Raw genomic sequence first — 20,370 nt, forward strand, 5'->3', positions numbered from 1 at the left:
ACTGTCTCACACTTACGACGGTTGCAGTGTCCCAGAGACCTTCTGACAAGCAAAGTCAACGGGGAAGCCAGATTCATTCAGCAGCCGTGTTACTAATTTAACAATCGCAGGGATTCACTTAACAACCGTGGCAAGAAAGGCCGTAAAATGTGGCAAAACTCGCTCAGCAACAGAAATTTCAGGGTGAATTGTTGTCAAAATGAAACGAAACCTATGCCACATTCTGACTAGGCAGAACTGTACATTCATCTACCTTGATATTTAACAGTGGGCAAAGGATTGTCAATTAACTCATTTTATGCATTCTCTCTGAATGTGAGAGAAAGGACCTTCTTAGCGTGTTCTGTTCTCCTACTTGCCTTTCCCTATCCTGCTAGGCCCTTGTCCTGACCCCTGGAAGGGAAAATAAGAATATGTCTTATAGTTTAGCCCTGTTATGTCTGCTTGAAAGATAGTTCTAAAACAGTTAGTGAGGTTTATTCCTAATCAGAAATGCAAAACTTAAGAAACAGAACAATTTTTCTTGGGGAGTAGAAGAGATGATGGAGTCAGTCTGGTGTAGTGCTTAAAGCAGGGGTCTCCAAGCTCGGCCCTTTTATGACTTGTGGACTTCAACTCCCAGGATTCCCCAGCCAGCGTGCCTGACTGAGGAATTCTGGGAGTTGAGGTCCACAAGCAGGGGTCTTCAAACGTGGCCCTTTTATGCATTGTGGACTTCAACTCCCAGAATTCCTCAGCCAGCGTGCCTGATTGAGGAATTCTGGGAGTTGAGGTCCACAAGCAGGGGTCTTCAAACTTGGCCCTTTTATGACTTGTGGACTTCAACTCCCAGAATTCCCTAGCCAGCGTGCCTGACTGAGGAATTCTGGGAGTTGAGGTCCACAAGCAGGGGTTTTCAAACTTGGCCCTTTTATGACTTGTGGAATTCAACTCCCAGAATTCCCCAGTCTGGCTGAGAAATTCTGGGAGTTGAAGTCCTCAAGGCATAAAAGGGCCAAGTTTGAAGACCCCTGGCTTGAAGTGTGGCCTAGAAACCAGGAAGCATTGACTTCTAGTTGTGTCATAGGCATGAAAACTGACTGGATGTCTTTGGGCCAAGCACTAGGAGATGGTATGTACTAGTCCCTCCTCAGGCATGAAAACCAGTTGGGTGACTGAGCCAGTCCCTCTGTGTCAGCCCAACCCACCTCACAGGGTTGTTGTGAGGAAAATAGGAAAAAGATGTGTTGCATTTGTTTTCTGCCTTGAGTCATTTGTAAAGCAATCAAAGTGGGATAAAAATCAAAGAAACAAAATGTGTTTGTCCTCAGCTTTTTATTTTTATTTTTTTATTTTATTTTAATTCCATTTATATCCCGCCCTTCTCCGAAGACTCAGGGCGGCTTACAAGCTTAGCAGTAGCCTTCATTCTATGTATATGCCTGCTTATTAGGGCTTTCACACACACACCCAAGCGGCATTATTACAAAGTCAGCTTAATTGCCCCCAACAATCTGGGTCCTCATTTTACCTACCTGGGAAGGATGGAAGGCTGAGTCAACCTTGAGCCTGGTGGGACTCGAACCTGCACTAATTGCAGGCAGCTGGTGTTACTTTAAGGAGGCATTAGCCCACTGCTCCACCAAGGCTCTTTCAAGGCTCTTTTGAACTGGTTATATCAAAAAGAGTTTTTATTTTTGAAAAATAACAACCAATTTCCATACAACTATGATTTGGATGACTGAGAATCTTCATAGACCTTTGAACCGGCTCTCTATCAGTACAGTGGAAAAAATGAGCAGCACAATTCTCTGTGGGCAGTTCTTGTTTGGAGAAAGCCCCTTTTGTATATCTGCTGTAATACATTTACATATTTTGCTTGTTTCTTGTTTATTTTTGCTTGGGTAAACAGACACAGCTTTGTGTTTCTATGAAAGTTTTCTTATTTTCCTCCCTCTTTCCATTTTGGTACATGATAGCAATAAAAATAAACCGAGAAAGATCTTATTTGTGGTGTATCTTTTTAAAGGTTGTTAGTACCTCCATGAAACTACCATGCAAGTCCAGTTTCTATTAAAGGAAAAATTTGCCCTGATGGTGCTGGGATATCTTGCCAGCAGCCATTTTAAGCCTATTCTTTTATGCAGTGTTCAGAATTCAGAGTATTACGAAAATGGAGATCGGAGAAAGGAAGATGTGATTGTCTTAGAAATTGACAGCAAAGGCTCCACGGAACCATTTCAGATCTTGCTAAATCCTTCGGCTATGATCATTCCAGGAGAAAACTACATTGGTGTGAATATTAGGAGAACATTTGAGGTAAATTTTCTTCTGCCTCCACGCTGAGTTTGGGGATTGAGTGTGTTACTTCATCTGTAAAAGAATGCTACCTCTATATAAGAAGAACAGATAGTCCTCGGCCTATGACCACAATGGAGCCCGACATTTCTGTTGCTAAGCGGGACATTTGTCGAGTGAATTTTGTCCCGTTTTTATGATCTTTCTGCCACATTTGTTAAGTGAAACGCTGCAGTTGTTAATTTAGTGACATGGTTAAGTGAATCCGTCTTCCCCATTGACTTTGCTTGGCAGAAGGTTTCATAAAGTGACCCCATGACCCCGGAACACTGCAACCGTCATAAATACGAGTCATTTGCCAAGCATCTGAATTTTGATCACCTGACCATGGGGATGCCCCAACCGTCGTAAGTGTAAAAAGCGATCCTAAGTCACTTTTGTCAGTGCTCTTGTAACTTTGAATGGTCATTAAACCAACCGTTGTAAGTTGAAGAAAATTTTTTTGAAACCTTTATGTCTGACGGATAATTTGACGATGGCCCGAGTTTGCTTTCCCCCCCCTTCTGTACTTCTCATTTACATTACAATCCTGCATCAATTAAATTAAATTCAATTCATGTAATCAGATTACGTTATGGAGATCTAATCTTAGTTAGACATGAAGATTTCTTGGTTGCAAGGTTGATTATAGGTGATGCCCAGGCTGAAAGTACAGGGTAGATCCAAATGCATCATCAGTCTGACCCCTTCGGAATAAGGTTGACTCATAGCTAGTGCCAATTTGCCATGAGCGCTAGTAGATCAGACTCTTGTGCACAGATAGAACGCAATAAACTCATAGTGCTTTTGAACTCTATCCCAAGTCTTGATTTCTTAACACTGGACAATTGCTTATACCAGAGGTCCCCAACCTATGGGCTGCAGCCCACTACCGGTCCTTGGCCTCTTGGCCACCAGGCCACGTGAGTAGCTGGGCAGTGCACATGCGCGTGTGCACATGCTTACCCTCCCTCATGCCACCGTTGCCTCGACTGTTGTGCGGCTGGCAGAGTGCCGCTAGTATCGTGCGGGCGGTGGCGCTGCCACAAAGCTTGCGCGGGCTGTGGCAGTGCTGCAAGCGGCAGGCAGGCTGCGGTGCAAGCCTTGCACAGGGCATCGGTGTGATCCTCGTGCCAGTGGCAGCATCACTGCGGGCCTCGGGGGGGGGGCGTAATCCTTGCATTGCCATGGCACCACAAGCCTCATACAGGCACCGGCATCGCCGAGAGCCTTGCGTGCGTGCTCGCAGCCCCATTTGCGTAGTGTGCATGTTCGTGGCCTGTTTGTATGCCCGCACGCATGTGTGGCCACATTCACATTTCTGCATGCATGCATAAGGCACCTGCCCCTCCCTCTCCCTCCGGGCTGCCAACCCAGAAAGACCCCTGGCTTATATCACATCTGAGGAACAGCTTTTTGAGTAGTTATTGTTCTCTATAAGTAATTTATTGCTGTTTATTCCTAGCTCATTCATATCTTCCTGAATTGAGAGCATTTCTCTTTCCAATCACTGTCATCTCTATAAGCTTACCTCAGGATAATACAGGTAGTCCTCAACTTACAACGGTTTGTTTAGCGACTGTTCAAAGTTACAATAGCACTGAAAAATGTGACTTGAGACTGTTTTTTACAGTTACGACCTTTGCAGCACCCCCTATGGTCACATGATCAAAATTTAGATGCTTGGCAACTGGTTCATATTTATAACGGTCGCAGTGTCCCGGGATCACGTGATCCCTTTTTGCGATCTTCCCTGCAAGCAAAGTCAATGGGGAAGCCAGATACACTTAACAACCATGTGACTAACCAGTGCAGTGATTCACTTAACAACTGTGGCAAGAATGATGGTAAAATGAGGCAAAACTCACTTTTAACAAATAACTCACTTAGCAACATAAATGTTGGTCTCAATTGTGGTCGTACGTCAAGGACTGCCTGTACTCTATATCTAATGTAGTAGAGTGTAGACCACAACAGCTTGTACAAAATATTTATTTGTTGTTATAGCTGCTGGAAAATATGTTTTACATACAGTTAGTTCTCGACTTACAACCACTGATTTAGCGACAGTTTAGAATTATAATGGCTTTCGAAAAAGAAATTTATTCTTGGCCCTTGTACTTACAACCACTGTAACATCCGCATGGTCATGTGATCAAAATTTGGGTGCTTGGCGACCAATATGTATTTACAACGGTTGTATGTGATCCCCTTTTGCGACCTTCCCAGCTGGCTTCCGAAAAGCAGACTCAATGGGTAAATCTGGATTCACTTAATGACTGCATGATTCACTTAACAGCTGCAGTTATTCATTTAACAACCATGGCAACAAAGGTGATAAAAAGTGACTCATTTAACAAACATCTTCCTTAGCAATGGAAATTCTGGTCCTAAACTCGAGTACTACTTGTGTTTCAATTAAGTGAAAACGAAGACTTTTATCCTGTATGAGGGGACTAATTGCTCCTTCGTTTCTGGATTTGTAGATGCTTAACAATAGCAACTCTGCCATCACATTTAGATGGGGGAAAATCTTTGACTGCGACATAGTGGAAGTTGAACCTTCATTTGGAATGTTAGGTAAAATATATTTTTATTGTTGGCTGTAATAAAATTAAAATAAGGAAACTTGGAAAGATCACACTTGGAACACTGCATCCAGTTTTGGTCGCCATGATATAAAAAAGGTGTTGAGGCTCTAGAAAAAGTGCAGAGAAGAGCAGCAACGTTGATTAGGGGCCTGAAGGATAAAACATATGAAGAATGGTTGTAGAAATTGGGTATGTCTACTTTAATGAAAAGAAGAAAGGCCAGGGGTGATATGGTAGCAGTGTTTTGAAGGGGTGCCCCAAAGAAGAGGTGGGCTCCACCTATTCTCCAAAGCACCTGAAGGCAGGACAAGAAGCAACGGGTGGAAACTAATCAAGGAGAGAAGCAACCTAGAACTAAGGAGAAACTTCCTAACAGTGAGGACAATTAATCAGTGGAACAACCTGCCTCCAGATGTTGTGAGTGCTCCTTCAAGAACAGATTGGACAACCATTTCTCTAGAAGGATAATTAGGTTTTCTGCCTGAGTGGGGAGGGGGGGGCAGCGGCAGGGGGAACTAGATGATCTCCAAGGTCCCTTCCAACTCTTGTTATTCTGCTGTTTTCTGTTAAATAGTCAAGGGGCGGCATGGGGTATTGATTTTAGTTTGGGAAAAATTGTTGGCTTTTATAAAAATCTATCGTTCATATTTTTTCTGCAGAGAAGAGTAACAGATTTGTCTTTTCTAGACGCAGGCGGAAGTCGTGTGTTTGAGTTTGTGATCACAGGAGGGAAGCCAGGCCGTTCTTGTCACAAGCTGGAATGTGAAATCACTTACTCAGAGGAGCCTGTCGTTTTGTACATTGAGGCTGACTTTAAGGTAGGAATGTCTTCACCAGCTTTCGCCTCAGGTGAATTTTCCCGGCATCCTCCCTATGGTTACCTTTGACGAGGGAATTCTGAGACTTCTCATCATGCCATTTCGGGCCAGGGGGAATGGATTATTTATACATTTGTAAGGATACCAGGTTTAAATATATGAAATGTCTTATTATTGTATTGGTTATGATCTTTAAGTCCCTACATGGCATGGGTCCGGGTTACCTCGGGGACCACCTGCTGCCGGCGTCAACTCCCCTCCGCCCTGTGCGTTCCCACAGAGAGGGCCTCCTCAGGGTGCCTCCGGTCAGGGAATGTCGACTGGCGGCCCCCAGGGGGAGAGCCTTCTCTGTGGGTGCCCCGGCTTTGTGGAACCAACTGCCGGTGGAGCTCCGGATGGCATCAGACCTCCGAACTTTCCGTCGTTGCCTGAAGACCCATTTATTTGAATTAGCCAGTCTGGCCTGACGGGGGAGTTGGGTTTTAAATTGTTGTTTTAGAATAGTATTATGGTTTTTAATTGGGCACTGATTTAATCTTTGTTTTAACTTTTGTATTGTATTGTATTGTTATTTATATGCCCTGTGAACCGCCCTGAGTCCCTAGGGAGAAGGGCGGTATACAAATTAAATAAAACGTAAACGTAAACGTAAACGATATCGAGAAGAGAGTTCACTGTAAAGGGGAGGAGGGAAATGAGGGAATAGAATTGAAAGGCTGTCATTCTTGCATCCTTCAATCTTGTTAACGGCTGGCTATTTCGGAAGGCTTCAGAGATTGAGTGTTTATGGTCCTGATGGAGGATTGGTTTGATGTTAGTGGATAGTGTTTAGGAACAGTTTGTCCTGGACAAAATCTATCCACTGTACCTGGTTACAAGAGTTGATATAACTAAAGCAGAATACCAACATAGAGCCCAAATCTGAAAAAGATGAACTCAGGAAAGCTAAGGCTCAGAATGAGGTAAGACTTGCAACAAATGTCAAAGGTAACAAAACAAAAAACTTTATTTCAAAATATAAGAAAAAAAAATCAGTGAGACAATCGGTCCACTAATGGGAGAAGAGGACAAAGAAATAACAGGCAGCAAAGAGAGAGAAGAACTGCTTAACAGTTCAGGGGTGTCAAACTCAATTTCATTGAGGGCCGCATCAGCATTGTGGTTGCCCTCAGGGGGCCGGGTGGGTATGGCCAGGGTGGGCGTGGCCTACTGGGTGGGCGTGGCTAGAGTGCGTATGGCCTACTGGGTGGGCGTGGCCAGCTCTACATCGTTCGGATCAAGGGTACCTATGGGGGCCTGGGCAGGAGTGGGACAGATCTGAGGGTCTCTGGCAGAAGGAGGGTCTCTGGGCCAGGGCCAAGGCAGTGGGGGCCGTTCCCTCACTGTTTCCAGGATGGCTTCGTGGGCCGCATGAAACCACTTCGTGGGCCGGATCTGGCCCCTGGGCCTTGTGTTTGACATGTCTGGCTTAACTCGTTCTTTGCATCGATCTTCATGCAAAAAGAAACTACAGACCAACCTGCCTAAAACCTAACTGTAAAAGACAGACTAGAAACAAAAATTAAAATAAGCAAGAAAATAGTCAGAGGACACCTATCCGACCTTGAGGAATATAAATCACCGGGACCTGACGGATTACATCCCGGAGTTCTGAAGGAGCTGGCAGATGTCATATCAGAACTATCGTATCATATCTTTCAAAGATCCTGGGGCACCGGGGAAGTACCTGAGGACTAGAAAAAGACAGCAACTTGATACTAGTACATAATCGTTTTAGAATATATGCCCTAGAATTGCATTTTTAAAGTTTACATTTTATTTTTATCCTTACCTGCGTTGGTAAAACTGTATTACTGTTGCTCTTTATGTATATAGCTTAGAACCTTTTAGATCAAAGCAGAATGTAGAAACCATGTGCCCACTTCTGGTTCACAATACTGGAAAGTAGATTGCGTTGTCTTAAACTTACCCCGAAATGGATTCTGCAGTTCTCTGTGCGGTCCTCTCCAAGCATGGTCTGCTTTTTTGGCCAGCCAAGTCTTGTGGCATGCCAAGAAATGGAGGGTAAGGTAAAACTCTGGGATAGAGTTGTCCTCAAGATTTGTTCCAAAATATTTCAAGATGACAGTTTGTTGTTGTTAGTTGCGAAGTCGTGTCCGACCCATCGCGACCCTATGGACAATGTTCCTCCAGGCCTTCCTGTCCCCTACCATCTTCTGGAGTCCATTTAAGCCCACGCCTACTGCTTCAGTGACTCCATCCAGCCACCTCATTCTCTGTCGTCCCCTTCTTCTCTTGCCCTCAATCTTTCCCGGCATTAGGCTCTTCTCCAGTGACTCCTTCCTTCTCATTAGGTGGCCAAAGTATTTGAGTTTCAACTTCAGGATCTGAGATGTTACACACATGAAAAAATGGTCAGAGCATTGGTTGCACCATTGTGACCATCATCTTGACTTTTTTTGACCATACCCTTCAGACAGCCCAGAGAGAAATCATATCCTTCACACGAAAAAAGAAACAAATGCCAAAAATGTCAAAGAGCCTTGGTGGAGCAGTGGGCTAATGCCTCCTTAAGTAACACCAGCTGCCTGCAATTAGTGCAGGTTCGAGTCCCACCAGGCTCAAGGTTAACTCAGCCTTCCATCCTTCCGAGGTAGGTAAAATGAGGACCCAGATTGTTGGGGGCAATAACCTGACTTTGTAATAATGCCACTGGGGGGGGCAAAAGCCCTAATAAGCAGGCATATACATAGAATGAAGGCTAGTGCTAAGCACATTGATTTTTGCTTTAAATTGTAAGCTTCCCTGAGTCTTCAGAGAAGGGCGGGATATAAATAGGATTAATAATAATAATAATAATAATAATAATAATAATAATAATAATAATAATAATAATAATGAAAAGCTTCTTTCAAATGTAATTGACCTACTTTTTCCTAGGGGCCTCTTCTTTCCATTAACATGACATCCATCGACATGGGTTTGATTAAACTGGGAGAAAAAGTGACGACTGTTTTGGAAATAGAAAACTTAAGTCAGCTGCCAGCAAAATGGAAAATCCAGGAAAGGCCTACCTGCATAGCAGAAAGGGCTGAGGAGGTAATTTTGCTCCATGAGGCTTTTCGTCTCGTTTCCCTAAATCTGTCATCTGTTTCACTGGCCAATCAGTTGTCAGATCACAGCCAAGAGATTCCCCACTAAAAAGGTAAAGGTTCCCCCGCACACGCGTGATAGTCGTTTCCGACTCTAGGGGCTGGTGCTCATCTCCGTTTCATAGCCGAAGAGCCAGCGCTTGTCTGAGGACGTCTCCGTGGTCATGTGGCCGGCATGACTAGACACCAAAGGCGCACGGAACGCTGTTACCTCCCCACCGTAGTGGTCCCTATTTTTCTACTTGCATTTTGACGTGCTTTCGAACTACTAGGTTGGCAGAAGCTGGGACGAGTAACAGGCGCTCACTCTGTTACGCGGCACTCAGGATTCGACCCGCCAAACTGCCGACCATCTGATCGACAAGCTCAGCGTCCTAACCCACTGAGCCACCAGGTCCCTGATTCCCCACTACCTTTTCCTTTTCCACAGGGTATCATTTGGATACCCTCTGGCTGGACATGGGTTTAAGTTGGAAAGCTCTGTAATACAGAAGACTAGTCAAAAGTTCCTTAACCTGATATAGCTCGTCCTCGACTTACAACAATTCATTTAATAACCATTCAAAGTTACAATACTGAAAAAGGTGACTTTTTCAGCACTTACGACCTTTCCGACATCCCTACGGTCACATGATCCAAATTCAGAGACTTGGCAATTGGCTCATATTTATGACAGCTGCAGCATCCAGGGATCTTGTGATCCCCTTCTGCGACCTTCTGACAAGCCAAGGCAATGGGGAAGCCGGATTCACTTGACAGCCGTGTTACCAACTTAACAAATTGCAGTGATTCACTTAAGAACTGTGGCAAGAAAAAATCATAAAATGCGGCAAAACTCACATTAAAAATGTCTCACTTAGCAACAGAAATTTTGGATTCAGTTGTGGTCGTAAATCGAGGACTACCTGTATTCTGGATTGTTTGAACAGCATGTCCCATTCATTCCCCACCCAGCCTGGAAGATTCTGGATTACATGAGCTCTCAATTTTCTTTCTACAGGTTTCGGCATTCAAAATTCAGCCTTCTTGTGGGGAATTGAATCCTCTGGGTAAATGCCGTGTCTCGATTTTGTTTACTTCATATACATGTCATCATCTCAAAACTGTATTAGAGATGGAAGTGGAAAACGGAGTTGGAAGGTAAAAATGGGAAAAACTAAGAGAAGCCATTCCAATTTCTAGGAATTAAATTTTCCCAGAAAATAACAGCTGATCAAAATCCTTGAGCCGCTCTAGAGAAAGTAGGGGTGAGGTTAGCTGTCATATCGAAAGTGCGTTAATAAAATAAGTGTTCCATTTATTAAATATATGCAGTCAATCAGAATAGAGCTGGAACGACCTTGGAGGTCTTCTAGTCTAGTCCAACCCCCCTCCCCTGTTCAATATATTGTATTCTTCTGATTGTATCAGATATGGAAAATGTGTTATACATCTATTTTATTTAATTTATAGGCCACCAGATTCCCAAATGACTCTCTGGGTGGCTTATAAGCAAAAAACACCAACTTATTAAAATAAAATAGAAAACAGCGAAATTGTGGCAAATGGCAGAAAACAGGAACAGAACAGTTTATTTATTTATGTAGTCTTTATTTTATCCCCAACTTGCCAGAATTTTAACTTGTTAGGGCATTTTGTTTGGCACCCATTGGTGAGCTGCTGTGAGGTCACTAAATGTTTAGGAATATTCTCTCCACTGAATGAAATAAATGGTCAACAGCAAAAGCTGGTCAATCAAGTCACCTGACCTAGAAAGTCACTAACCTTTTGGGCAAGAGAAACCCCATGAATAACCCAGCGGAGACTTGCCTTGAACCATGAGATGAACGGTGAATGAATGAATGAATGAATGAATGAATTTTATTTTTTTATTTTTTATTTTTATTCCATTTATATCCCGCCCTTCTCCGAAGACTCAGGGCGGCTTACAAGCTTAGCAGTAGCCTTCATTCTATGTATATGCCTGCTTGTTAGGGCTTTCACACACACACCCCAAGCGGCATTATTACAAAGTCAGCTTAATTGCCCCCAACAATCTGGGTCCTCATTTTACCTACCTGGGAAGGATGGAAGGCTGAGTCAACCTTGAGCCTGGTGGGACTCGAACCTGCGCTAATTGCAGGCAGCTGGTGTTACGTAAGGAGGCATCAGCCCACTGCTCCACCAAGGCTCTTTTTAATGAATGAATGAATGAATGAATGAATGAATGAATGAATGAAAAGGCTGAAGAGACAGGAAACAAAAGAAGCAGGGTTGAAAAAGAAAGCAGGCTAAATGCTGAATCGGTAAGTAGAAATTTAGAGGAACGTAGATAAAAGATGGGGGGAAAGGGCAGAGGAAGCAACGAAATAATGAAAGGAGGATTTTATAGATATATATAGGTAGTCCTCAACTTACAAGAGTTTATTTAATGACCGCTCAGGGTTACAGTGGCACTGAAAAAAAGTGATCTGTGACCATTTTTCACACTTATGACTGTTGCAGCGTCCCCACGGCCATGTGATTTACGTTTGGATGCTTGACAACTAGTTCACATTCACAACATTTCCAGTGTCCTGGGGGATCCCCCTTTTGCGACCTTCTCACCAGCAAAGTCAATGGGGGAAGCCGGATTCGCTTAACAACCGTGTTACTAATTTAACAATTGCAGTGATTCACTTAACAAATGTGGCAAGGAAAATCATAAATTGGGGCAAAACCCGCTTGAAAAATTTTTCACTTAGCAACATAGATTCGGGGCTCAGTTGTGACCGTAAGTCGAGGACTACCTGTATATTCAACCTGGACAGAATGTAACCCTTCCTGAAGGTCCTTGGTTTGTCCTGGGTCAGGATTTTTCCCCTTGAAGATGTGAGAAGCTCAACTCCCAGAATTCCCCAGCTAGCCGTGCAGAGGTTCACACATCAAGTGGCCAGGGTTCAGAAACTCTGCATCTGGTCCTCTCAACCCAAGGCTGGTAGACCAGCATTGATGATGATTGAGCACTCAACTCTCTCTCTAGCCACATCCCTGTGTCTGTGGAGGTGCAGGTGCCCCAGGTGTGTCTGCTGCCGAGTCACTTACACCTCGAACTTGCCACTGGGATCCCCGCCGAGGCGACAGTCCACCTTTTCAACCAGACGTTGCTCCCCACACCCTTTAAGTGGGGAGAGGTAAGTGGGTGGGTCGTGGTCTTCGCCACCAACCTCAAGGGATCCCTCTTTGGCCTCCTGTTGCATGATCTGCCATCCTGATTGTCTCGACAGCTACTTGGAAGCCAGGTGTCTTCGTGTGTGCTGACCATCTCTCCAGAAAACGGAGCTTTGGGCCCAAATGAGAAGAAGGAGTTCCGTGTGGTGATGATATATAATAAAAAGGTTAGTTTGTTGTGTACTGGATTCTTGGGAAGCAGGAGGCGAGAGGAGAGGGTTCAAACAGGAACACTGCTTTATTGTAGTAACAGGAACAGAACTGGGAACTGAGGCTTCTACGCAGCTACTTATACAGTTGGCCACTAGGCGGCGGCCAATAGGTTTAAAAGAACCTATTCCCGCCCCAGAGCCAACCAATGATTGTCCTGGAGACTGCATGTCTGGGCAGCCAGCCACCGTTACACAGATCCTAATTAAGCAATCTCAAGCAGCAGTTCGAGTAAAAGGCCCAATACGTTACAAGTTTGCCTGGAAATAATTGCCTCTCCACATGCAGAGGTGCATCACGGTTGCTCTTTCAATCTTTTCCAGCCCACCCACTTCTCTTTCACGCTAGCTGGACATGCTGCACCTGACTGTGTTTCTATACTTCTTTTTTGTATTTTATTACTCTGTTTAAATTCTTGTATGTTATTTTACAGGGTTGATAAGAGTATTGCAGATGAGGAGGGAGGTTGGAGAGAAAATTATTTAGTTAGCTGTTTGGACCTCACTTTTATTATTTACGTATAACTCAAGGCAGCAAAGATATTCAGCACGCTTCCCTCCTCCGGTTTTCCCCACAACTACTTGTGAAGGGAGTCGGGCCCACAGTCACGCCATGGCATGACTAGAACTCAGCGTCTCGTGCTTTCCAGTCTTAAGCACTATATCAAACTGGCTCTCAGAAATACATTAACGAGTTATCTTCTGCCTTTGTGGCAAAACTGCTTCTAAAATGTTTCCCTTCCATCATGTTATAGCTAACAAAGATGACGAGAGATTACGGTTGAAAATCATGGCTTGTGGGTGAGCAGTCTGTTGACATGGGAAGGTCTGCTCTAGAAATAGGGGAGACTCTGCTAAGCTAGATAAACTCTGGGTCCTGTCCCCAAGTTTATTTTGCATTTTTCAGGATACTGTTAATTACAGTTTTAAAAAATTAATTGAAACATATTGACTTATGGATTAGACTTTAACAGTTAGTCCTCAACTTATGACCATAATTGAGCCCAAAATTTATGTCGGCAAGTGAGATGTTTGTTAACTGCGTTTTGCCCCATTTTACGACTTTTCTTGCCACATTTGTTAAGTGAATCACTGTAGTTGTTACATTAGTAACACGGTTGTAAGTGAATCTGGCTTCCCCCATTGATTTTGCTTGTCAGAAGGTTTGCAAAAGGGGATCACATGACCCCTGGGACACTGCCACTGCCATAAATGTGAACCAGTAGTCAAGCATCTGATTGTAAATCACCTGGCCATGGGAATGCTGCAATGGTCATAAGTATGAAAAATGGTCATAAGTCACTTTTTGCAGTGCTGTTGTAACTTTGAACGGTCACTAAATGAACAGTTGTAAGTTGAGGACTACCTGTAAATCATTAAATATTAACATTAAAATTAAGAAAAAATTAGCTACAGTGGGAACCAGTATGCAACAGGTTGGAAGTGAGGTCTTCATTTTAATCCACTAACCAACCACTCCAATATGGATCGCCCCTGTTGGGACCCTAGGCCAATCAGCAGAGCCAGGTTTTGAGACCCTCCCAAAAGGCCAGAAGATTGGGGGCAAATAATAATAAATAAATAATAATAAACCTTTATTGTCAAAGTACAACATGTGTACATTGAGATTAGAATATTACCTTGAGGGGCACGATGTTCCAGAATTTGGGAGTTATAGCAGAGAAGGCTCTTCTCTTGGACTCCACCAGGCAGAATTCTTTGATAGCAATAGTACGTAGACTTTTATACAACTTCACAGTGCTTTATACACCTCTCTGAATCGTTTATGGAGTCAGCCTATCGTCTGCAAAAATCGGGGTACTCATTCAGATTCATTCAGATAGATGATAGATAGATGATAGATAGATAGATAGATAGATAGATAGATAGATAGATAGATAGATAGATAGATAGATACGGTAGATAGATAATAATTTAATTTAATTTAATTTAATAATTTGATTTCTATACCGCCCTTCTCCCGAAGGACTCAGGGCGGTGAACAGGGCAATACACAATAAAAATCAAATACAAAAATTAAAAAACCATTAAAAAACCATTAAACATCATGCCCATAAAATCAATACATATTAAGTTAAAAACTAATTTTAAAAACCCAACCCCATCCCATCAGACCAGGCCAGCTTGTTCGAAAAAGAATGTTTTAAGATCGCGCCGGAAGGAGCGAAGGTCGGGGGCCGTCCGTAGCTCAACCGGTAAGCGGTTCCAGAGGTCTGGCGCGCCCACAGAGAACGCTCTCCCCCTGGGGGTCACCAATCGGCATTCCTTGATCGGCGGCACCCTGAGGAGGCCCTCTCTGTGGGAGCGCACTGGACGGAGGGAAGTTGATGCCGGTCGCAGGTGTTTCCGTAGGTAATCCGGACCCATGCCATGAAGGGCTTTGTACGTCATAACTAACACCTTGAACCTCACCCTGAGAGCAACCGGTAGCCAATGCAGCTCGCAGAGCAAAGGTGTAACATGGGAGTATCGGGAAACTCCCAAGATGACTCGCGCGGCTGCATTCTGCACCAGCTGGAGTCTCCGGGTGGACCTCAAGGGCAGCCCCATGTAGAGAGCATTACAGTAGTCTAGACGAGAGGTCACGAGCGCATGAGTGACTGTGCGCAAGGCATCCCGGTCTAGATAGGGCCGCAACTGGCGCACCAGGCGAACCTGGGCAAAGGCCCCCCTAGTCACAGCTCCAATATGCTCTTCCAAAAAGAGCTGTGAGTCTAGAAGGACCCCCAAGTTGCGGGCCCTATCGACGGGGGGTAATAGCTCACCCCCCATGGCCAATGATGGAATAATCGGAATTTCCCGGGATGCCGGCACGAACAGCCACTCAGTCTTGTCAGGGTTGAGTCGAAGCCTGTTCCTCCCCATCCAGACCCGGACCGCCTCCAGGCAACGGGACATCACGTCGAGGGCATCACTGGGGTGGTTTGGGGTCGAAATAAAAAGCTGGGTATCATCAGCATATTGGTGATACCCAACTCCAAAACCATGAATGATCTCACCCAGCGGCTTCATATAGATGTTGAACAGGAGAGGCGAGAGAACCGATCCCTGAGGAACTCCACAAATGAGAGGTCTCAGGGTCGATCTCTGCCCCCCTGCTAACACCGACTGCGAACGTCCCAGGAGGTAAGAGGAGAACCACTGGAGAACTGTGCCTCCCACTCCTAACCCCCTGAGATGTCGCAGCAGGATACCATGGTCGATGGTATCAAAAGCCGCTGAGAGGTCTAAAAGGACTAGGACAGAGGAACAACCCCTGTTCCGAGCCCGCCAGAGATCATTCACCAGCGCGACCAATGCCGTCTCCGTGCTGTACCCGGGCCTGAAACCCGATTGGTACGGGTCTAGGTAGTCAGCTTCCTCCAAGAACAAAGGGAGCTGATGCGCCACCACGCTCTCAACAACCTTCGCCAAAAAGCGAAGGTTGGAGACCGGACGATAGTTGTTTAAAATTGCTGGGTCCAAGGCAGGCTTCTTGAGGAGGGGTCTCACCACCGCCTCCTTCAAGGCGGCGGGAAAACTACCCTGACTCAAAGAAGCAGTAATCACTGCCTGGAGCCAGCCTCGTGTCCCATCCCGGGCTGCATAAGTCAGCCAGGATGGGCACGGGTCCAACAAACACGTGGTGGAGCTCAGCTTCCCCATGATCTTGTCCACTTCTTCAGGGGTCACAGGATCGAACTCTTCCCAGATTAAATCGACAAGACCGCCCGTATCCTCTTCGTCAGACTCTGCCCAATCGGAGTCCAAACCGGTCCGGATCCGAGCGATTTTGTCCGACAGAAATCGACTAAACTCCTCGGCTCGACCCTGCAAGGGTTCCTCCCTCACCTCTTGATTAAGGAGAGAGCGAGTCACCCTAAACAGGGCGGCCGGGCGATTATCTGCGGAGGCAATGAGGGTGGCAAAGTGGTTAGACCTAGCCACCCTCAATGCTGCGAGATAAGTTCTCGTAAACGACCTTAGTCGTAACCGGTCGGATTCGGATCGGCTGGACCTCCAACAGCTCTCTAGGCCCCGTCTCCGACGCTTCATCTCACGGAGCTCCATGGAGAACCATGGGGCCCGTTGGGATCTGCGTCGGGTCAAGGGCCGCATGGGTACAACTTGGTCGAGTGCCTCTGTGGCTGCCCTTTTCCAGGCTTCCACCAGGGCATTGACCAAGCTGTGAGCAAAGGAGGCAGGTGGGGGCCCAAGCGCCGTTTGGAACCGCTCAGGGTCCATAAGGCGCCTAGGGCGGAACCATCTTGTTGGCTCAGCAACCCCACGACAGGGAGTGGCAAAACGGAAGACCATTCACAGGAGATGATGATTGGTCCATGACAGGGGTGAATTAATTGGGGAAACCCCCCCCAAGATCATCTAACCACCGTCCGGATAGAAAAACCAGATCGAGCGTGTGACCCCCCCTGTGAGTTGGGCCCAGAATAACCTGCTTCAGGTCCATGGCCGTCATGGAAGCCATGAACTCCCGAGCTAACTCAGATGATCCCCCCAGGGATGGTAGGTTGAAGTCACCCAAAACTATAAGTTTGGGGAACTCAACCACCAACCCTGAGAGGATAGATAGATAGATAGATAGATAGATAGATAGATAGATAGATAGATAGATAGATAGACAGACAGAGATAGATAGATAGATAGATAGATAGATAGATAGATAGATAGATAGATAGATGATAGATAGATAGATAGATAGATAGATAGACAGAGATAGATAGATAGATAGATAGATAGATAGATAGATAGATTAGATAGATAGATGATAGATAGATAGATAGATAGATAGATAGATAGATAGATAGATAGATATACAGACAGACAGAGATAGATAGATAGATAGATAGATAGATAGATAGATAGATAGATAGATAGATAGATAGGAAGGTAGGTAGGTAGATAGGTAGGTAGGTAGGTAGGTAGGTGGATAGGGAGAGAGAGAGAGACAGAGACAGAGAGGGCAATAGCACTTAGACTTGTATACTGCTTCACAGTGCTTTGTAACCCTTTCTAAGAGGTTTACAGAGTCAGCCTATTTCCCCCAACAACCGGAGTCCTCATTTTACTGACCTCGGAAAGATGGAAGGCTGAGTCAACCTTAAGTCCCGTCAGGATCAAACTCCCGGCACTTGGCAGAGTCAGCCCTGCAGTACCGCACTGTAACCACTTGCGCCACCATGGCTCTTCTCAATGAACAGAGTCTGCAGCACGCTGCTGTGCTGGCGCAAGTGGGGCGGACCCATCCCCATTGGGGTGAAGAAGGCTCACAAATGCTTCCGAGTTCCGTGTAGCTTTCTGGGCTGTTATTAGAAAATGAAAAATGGCAAACCTTTAGGGTCCAAGGCCTTGTTTGGAAAGGCGCACCTCTTCCCAGTAAAAGAAACAGTTGAATGGAAATGAGAGATAGTAAACTTGGAAAGATGAAGGAGGTGCCAAACTTTACCAGCTTATCTTCTGAGAAATGGGTGGGTTTTTTTTAGCGCTTCCAGCACATTTTCAAACGGGGAGAGATGAGTAGCTGGGGTGGGGGGGGAAGGGCTCTTGGTTTGTGCGAAAACTCAGCTAGATTTTGAGACATGCTCTTCATATTCTGCATGTTTCCTGCCTGAGTAAGGGGCTGGAGAAGAAGAAGAAGAAGAAGAAGAAGAAGAAGAAGAAGAAGAAGAAGAAGAAGAAGAAGAAGAAGAAGAAGAAGAAGAAGTTGGAAGGGACCTTGGAGGTCATCTAGTCCAACCCCCTGCTCAGGCAGGAAACCCTATACCATTTCAGACAAATGGCTGTCCATTCTCTTCTTAAAAACTTCCAGTGTTGGAGCATTCACCGCTTCTGGAGACAGGTTGTTCCACTGGTTAATTGTTCTAACTGTCAGGAAGTTTCTCCTTAGTTCCAGGTTGCTTCTCTTCTTGATCGGTTTCCATCCGTTGCTTCTTCTCCTGCCTTCGGGCGCTTTGGAGAATAGCTTGACTCCCTCTTCTTTGGGGCAGCCGCTGAGATACTGGAAGACTGCTAGAAGGCCTGCAAGGTCCCTTCCAACTCTTTTATTTTGTTGACTACGTCGCTCTTGGCCTTAAGGGCCAAGGATTCTCTAGTTAAGCTGGTGAGATAATTTAGCAGGCTTATCCCTCTCTCGCAATAGTGCTGCGTTCAATATTATTTCTGTTGAAACCAAGTGCCGTTCTTCTTCTTAGGATAAGCTGAAGGACCTTGTCTTGTGCTGCAGCATTGAAGATATGTCAGAGCCACTCTTTCTGGCTATTTCTGGTGAAGTAAAAGAGCTGTGTGTCACCTACTCTGTTCCCTTTGGCAGGTAAAGAAAGGAGATATATTTATAATGAAAAGCGAGTAATGTAATTTATATGAATGATTCGGGTTCCTTTCTGCCTTAATTCCACTTCATTCACTTGCTATGAACCATTTTGAATTTGTTTTTTGCTTCCTATTGACATCTGCTTGATCGCTAGAGTGAGAGACCAAATATGTTATATTGGCCTGATCCTGCAGGGTGCTTTTTTATATATATATTCTTGGTATGCTCACAGCTTGTATGAGCTTGCATCATTCTCTGGAGATCATATCGGCTGCAATGTAAAACAATACTTTACTCTGCTTCTGCTAAAATAGTACAGGTACTTCTTGCCTTATGACTGTAATTGAGCCTGGAATTATAGTTATAAGTCATTCTGGCTATTCAGTGGGTCAACACGTTGACTACACCTGATGTTACAACCTTTTTTATGGCGATGATTAAATGAATCACCGTGGTCATAAACCGAACGTGGCAGTTGTTTAAGCAAATCCATTGTGCACAGTTATCAAACACAAGCCACCAGATCCACATAGGTATAATTCAAGCTAACAACAGTACTTTAAAAAAAAAAACAGGAGTCCCTATAGATTTTACTCTTTTAGTTGTTGCTGACTCTAGGCCAGTGACGGCGAACCTTTTAGAGAATGAGCGCCCAAACTGCAACCCAAAACCCACTTATGTATTGTTGGGTGCCGGGTGGGTATGGCCCATTGGGTGGGTGTGGCTGCGGTGGTAATGGCAGACTGGGTGGGACTAAAAACTTCAATCAATTCCAACTTTGCGAGATCTTCTTTTTCCCCGCGAGAAGTTGAAATTGATTGATTGATTGATTTTTTTTTCTTTTTTCTTTGCACACGGCAGCGGAGGCCTAAAGTGAAAAGGATTTATAAAACCCAGCTGAAGGCCTAGGACTGGGGCGAGGGCGCGCATGCTCACAGAGAGGGCTGTGTGTGCCACCTGTGGCATGCGTGCCATTGGTTCGCCACCACGGCTCTAGACTCATCTATTGAGCCAGTGCTGTCCAAAGACATTTCCACGGTCACGTGGCCAGCATAATATCATGGAGCGCTGTTACCTTCCCATCCAAGTGGTACCTATTTATCTACTCACATTTGCATGCTCTTGAACTGTTAGGTTGGCAGGAACTGGAGTGAGGATGGGAGCTCACCCCGTCTCATGGCGCTCAGATGTCAAAAGTGGACTGCTGGCTTTCTAGCCCATGGCTTTTCAACCAGTGGTACGGGTACCACCTGTGGTACATTGGCACCTGGCAGGTGGTACGTGACCATCCTAGAAAAGTGGTAGCGGGGGAGGGGAATGAGCTGAACTGGTGGCAGCACCGCACAAGCCTGAGCGAGACGGCTGGAGCTACAGGGCTGTCAGGGCTCAGCGGAAGCGCCGGGATCAGCGCCAGGATCCAGCTGGAGCTCAGCGCTGATCCTGGCGCTTCTGAGCCCAGAAGAAGTGCCGATCAGCTGGAATGTTGCAGCATCTCCAGGGTCTTGTGATTTACATTCAGATGCTTGGCAACTGATTCATATTTATTATGGTCACAGTGTCCCAGGGTCATGTGAAGTAACCAAAACCTGATGCAACCACCCAGCAGATCGGGGGGGGGGAATAAAAACCAAACATCCCCCCACCCCACCCCCGCTGCCAATCCTCAACAGAAATGCTCACAACAATGAAAACCTCAGACAGGAGGAAGAGCGCCGCTGGGTGGGCAGGCAGGCATCTTGCTCGGCTGTGGCTTGGGGGCACTTTTTT

At 45.4% G+C, this 20,370-nt stretch overlaps 1 protein-coding gene across 1 annotated transcript in view; it reads left to right on the plus strand.

The window, feature by feature from the left end:
• The window catches only part of DLEC1 (DLEC1 cilia and flagella associated protein), a 91,460-nt gene that overhangs the window by 41,120 nt on the left and 29,970 nt on the right, over window positions 1-20,370 (plus strand). Inside the window, exons 16-23 of the mRNA XM_083376968.1 lie at window positions 2,127-2,298; window positions 4,803-4,896; window positions 5,595-5,725; window positions 8,666-8,824; window positions 9,878-10,017; window positions 11,879-12,029; window positions 12,123-12,233; window positions 18,485-18,603. Of these exons, the coding sequence (XP_083233094.1) occupies window positions 2,127-2,298; window positions 4,803-4,896; window positions 5,595-5,725; window positions 8,666-8,824; window positions 9,878-10,017; window positions 11,879-12,029; window positions 12,123-12,233; window positions 18,485-18,603 (1,077 nt within the window). The remainder of the gene's footprint in view (window positions 1-2,126; window positions 2,299-4,802; window positions 4,897-5,594; window positions 5,726-8,665; window positions 8,825-9,877; window positions 10,018-11,878; window positions 12,030-12,122; window positions 12,234-18,484; window positions 18,604-20,370) is intronic.

Source organism: Vipera ursinii (assembly GCF_947247035.1).
Source record: "Vipera ursinii genome assembly, chromosome: Z".
In the NCBI taxonomy this organism is placed as follows: domain Eukaryota; kingdom Metazoa; phylum Chordata; class Lepidosauria; order Squamata; family Viperidae; genus Vipera; species Vipera ursinii.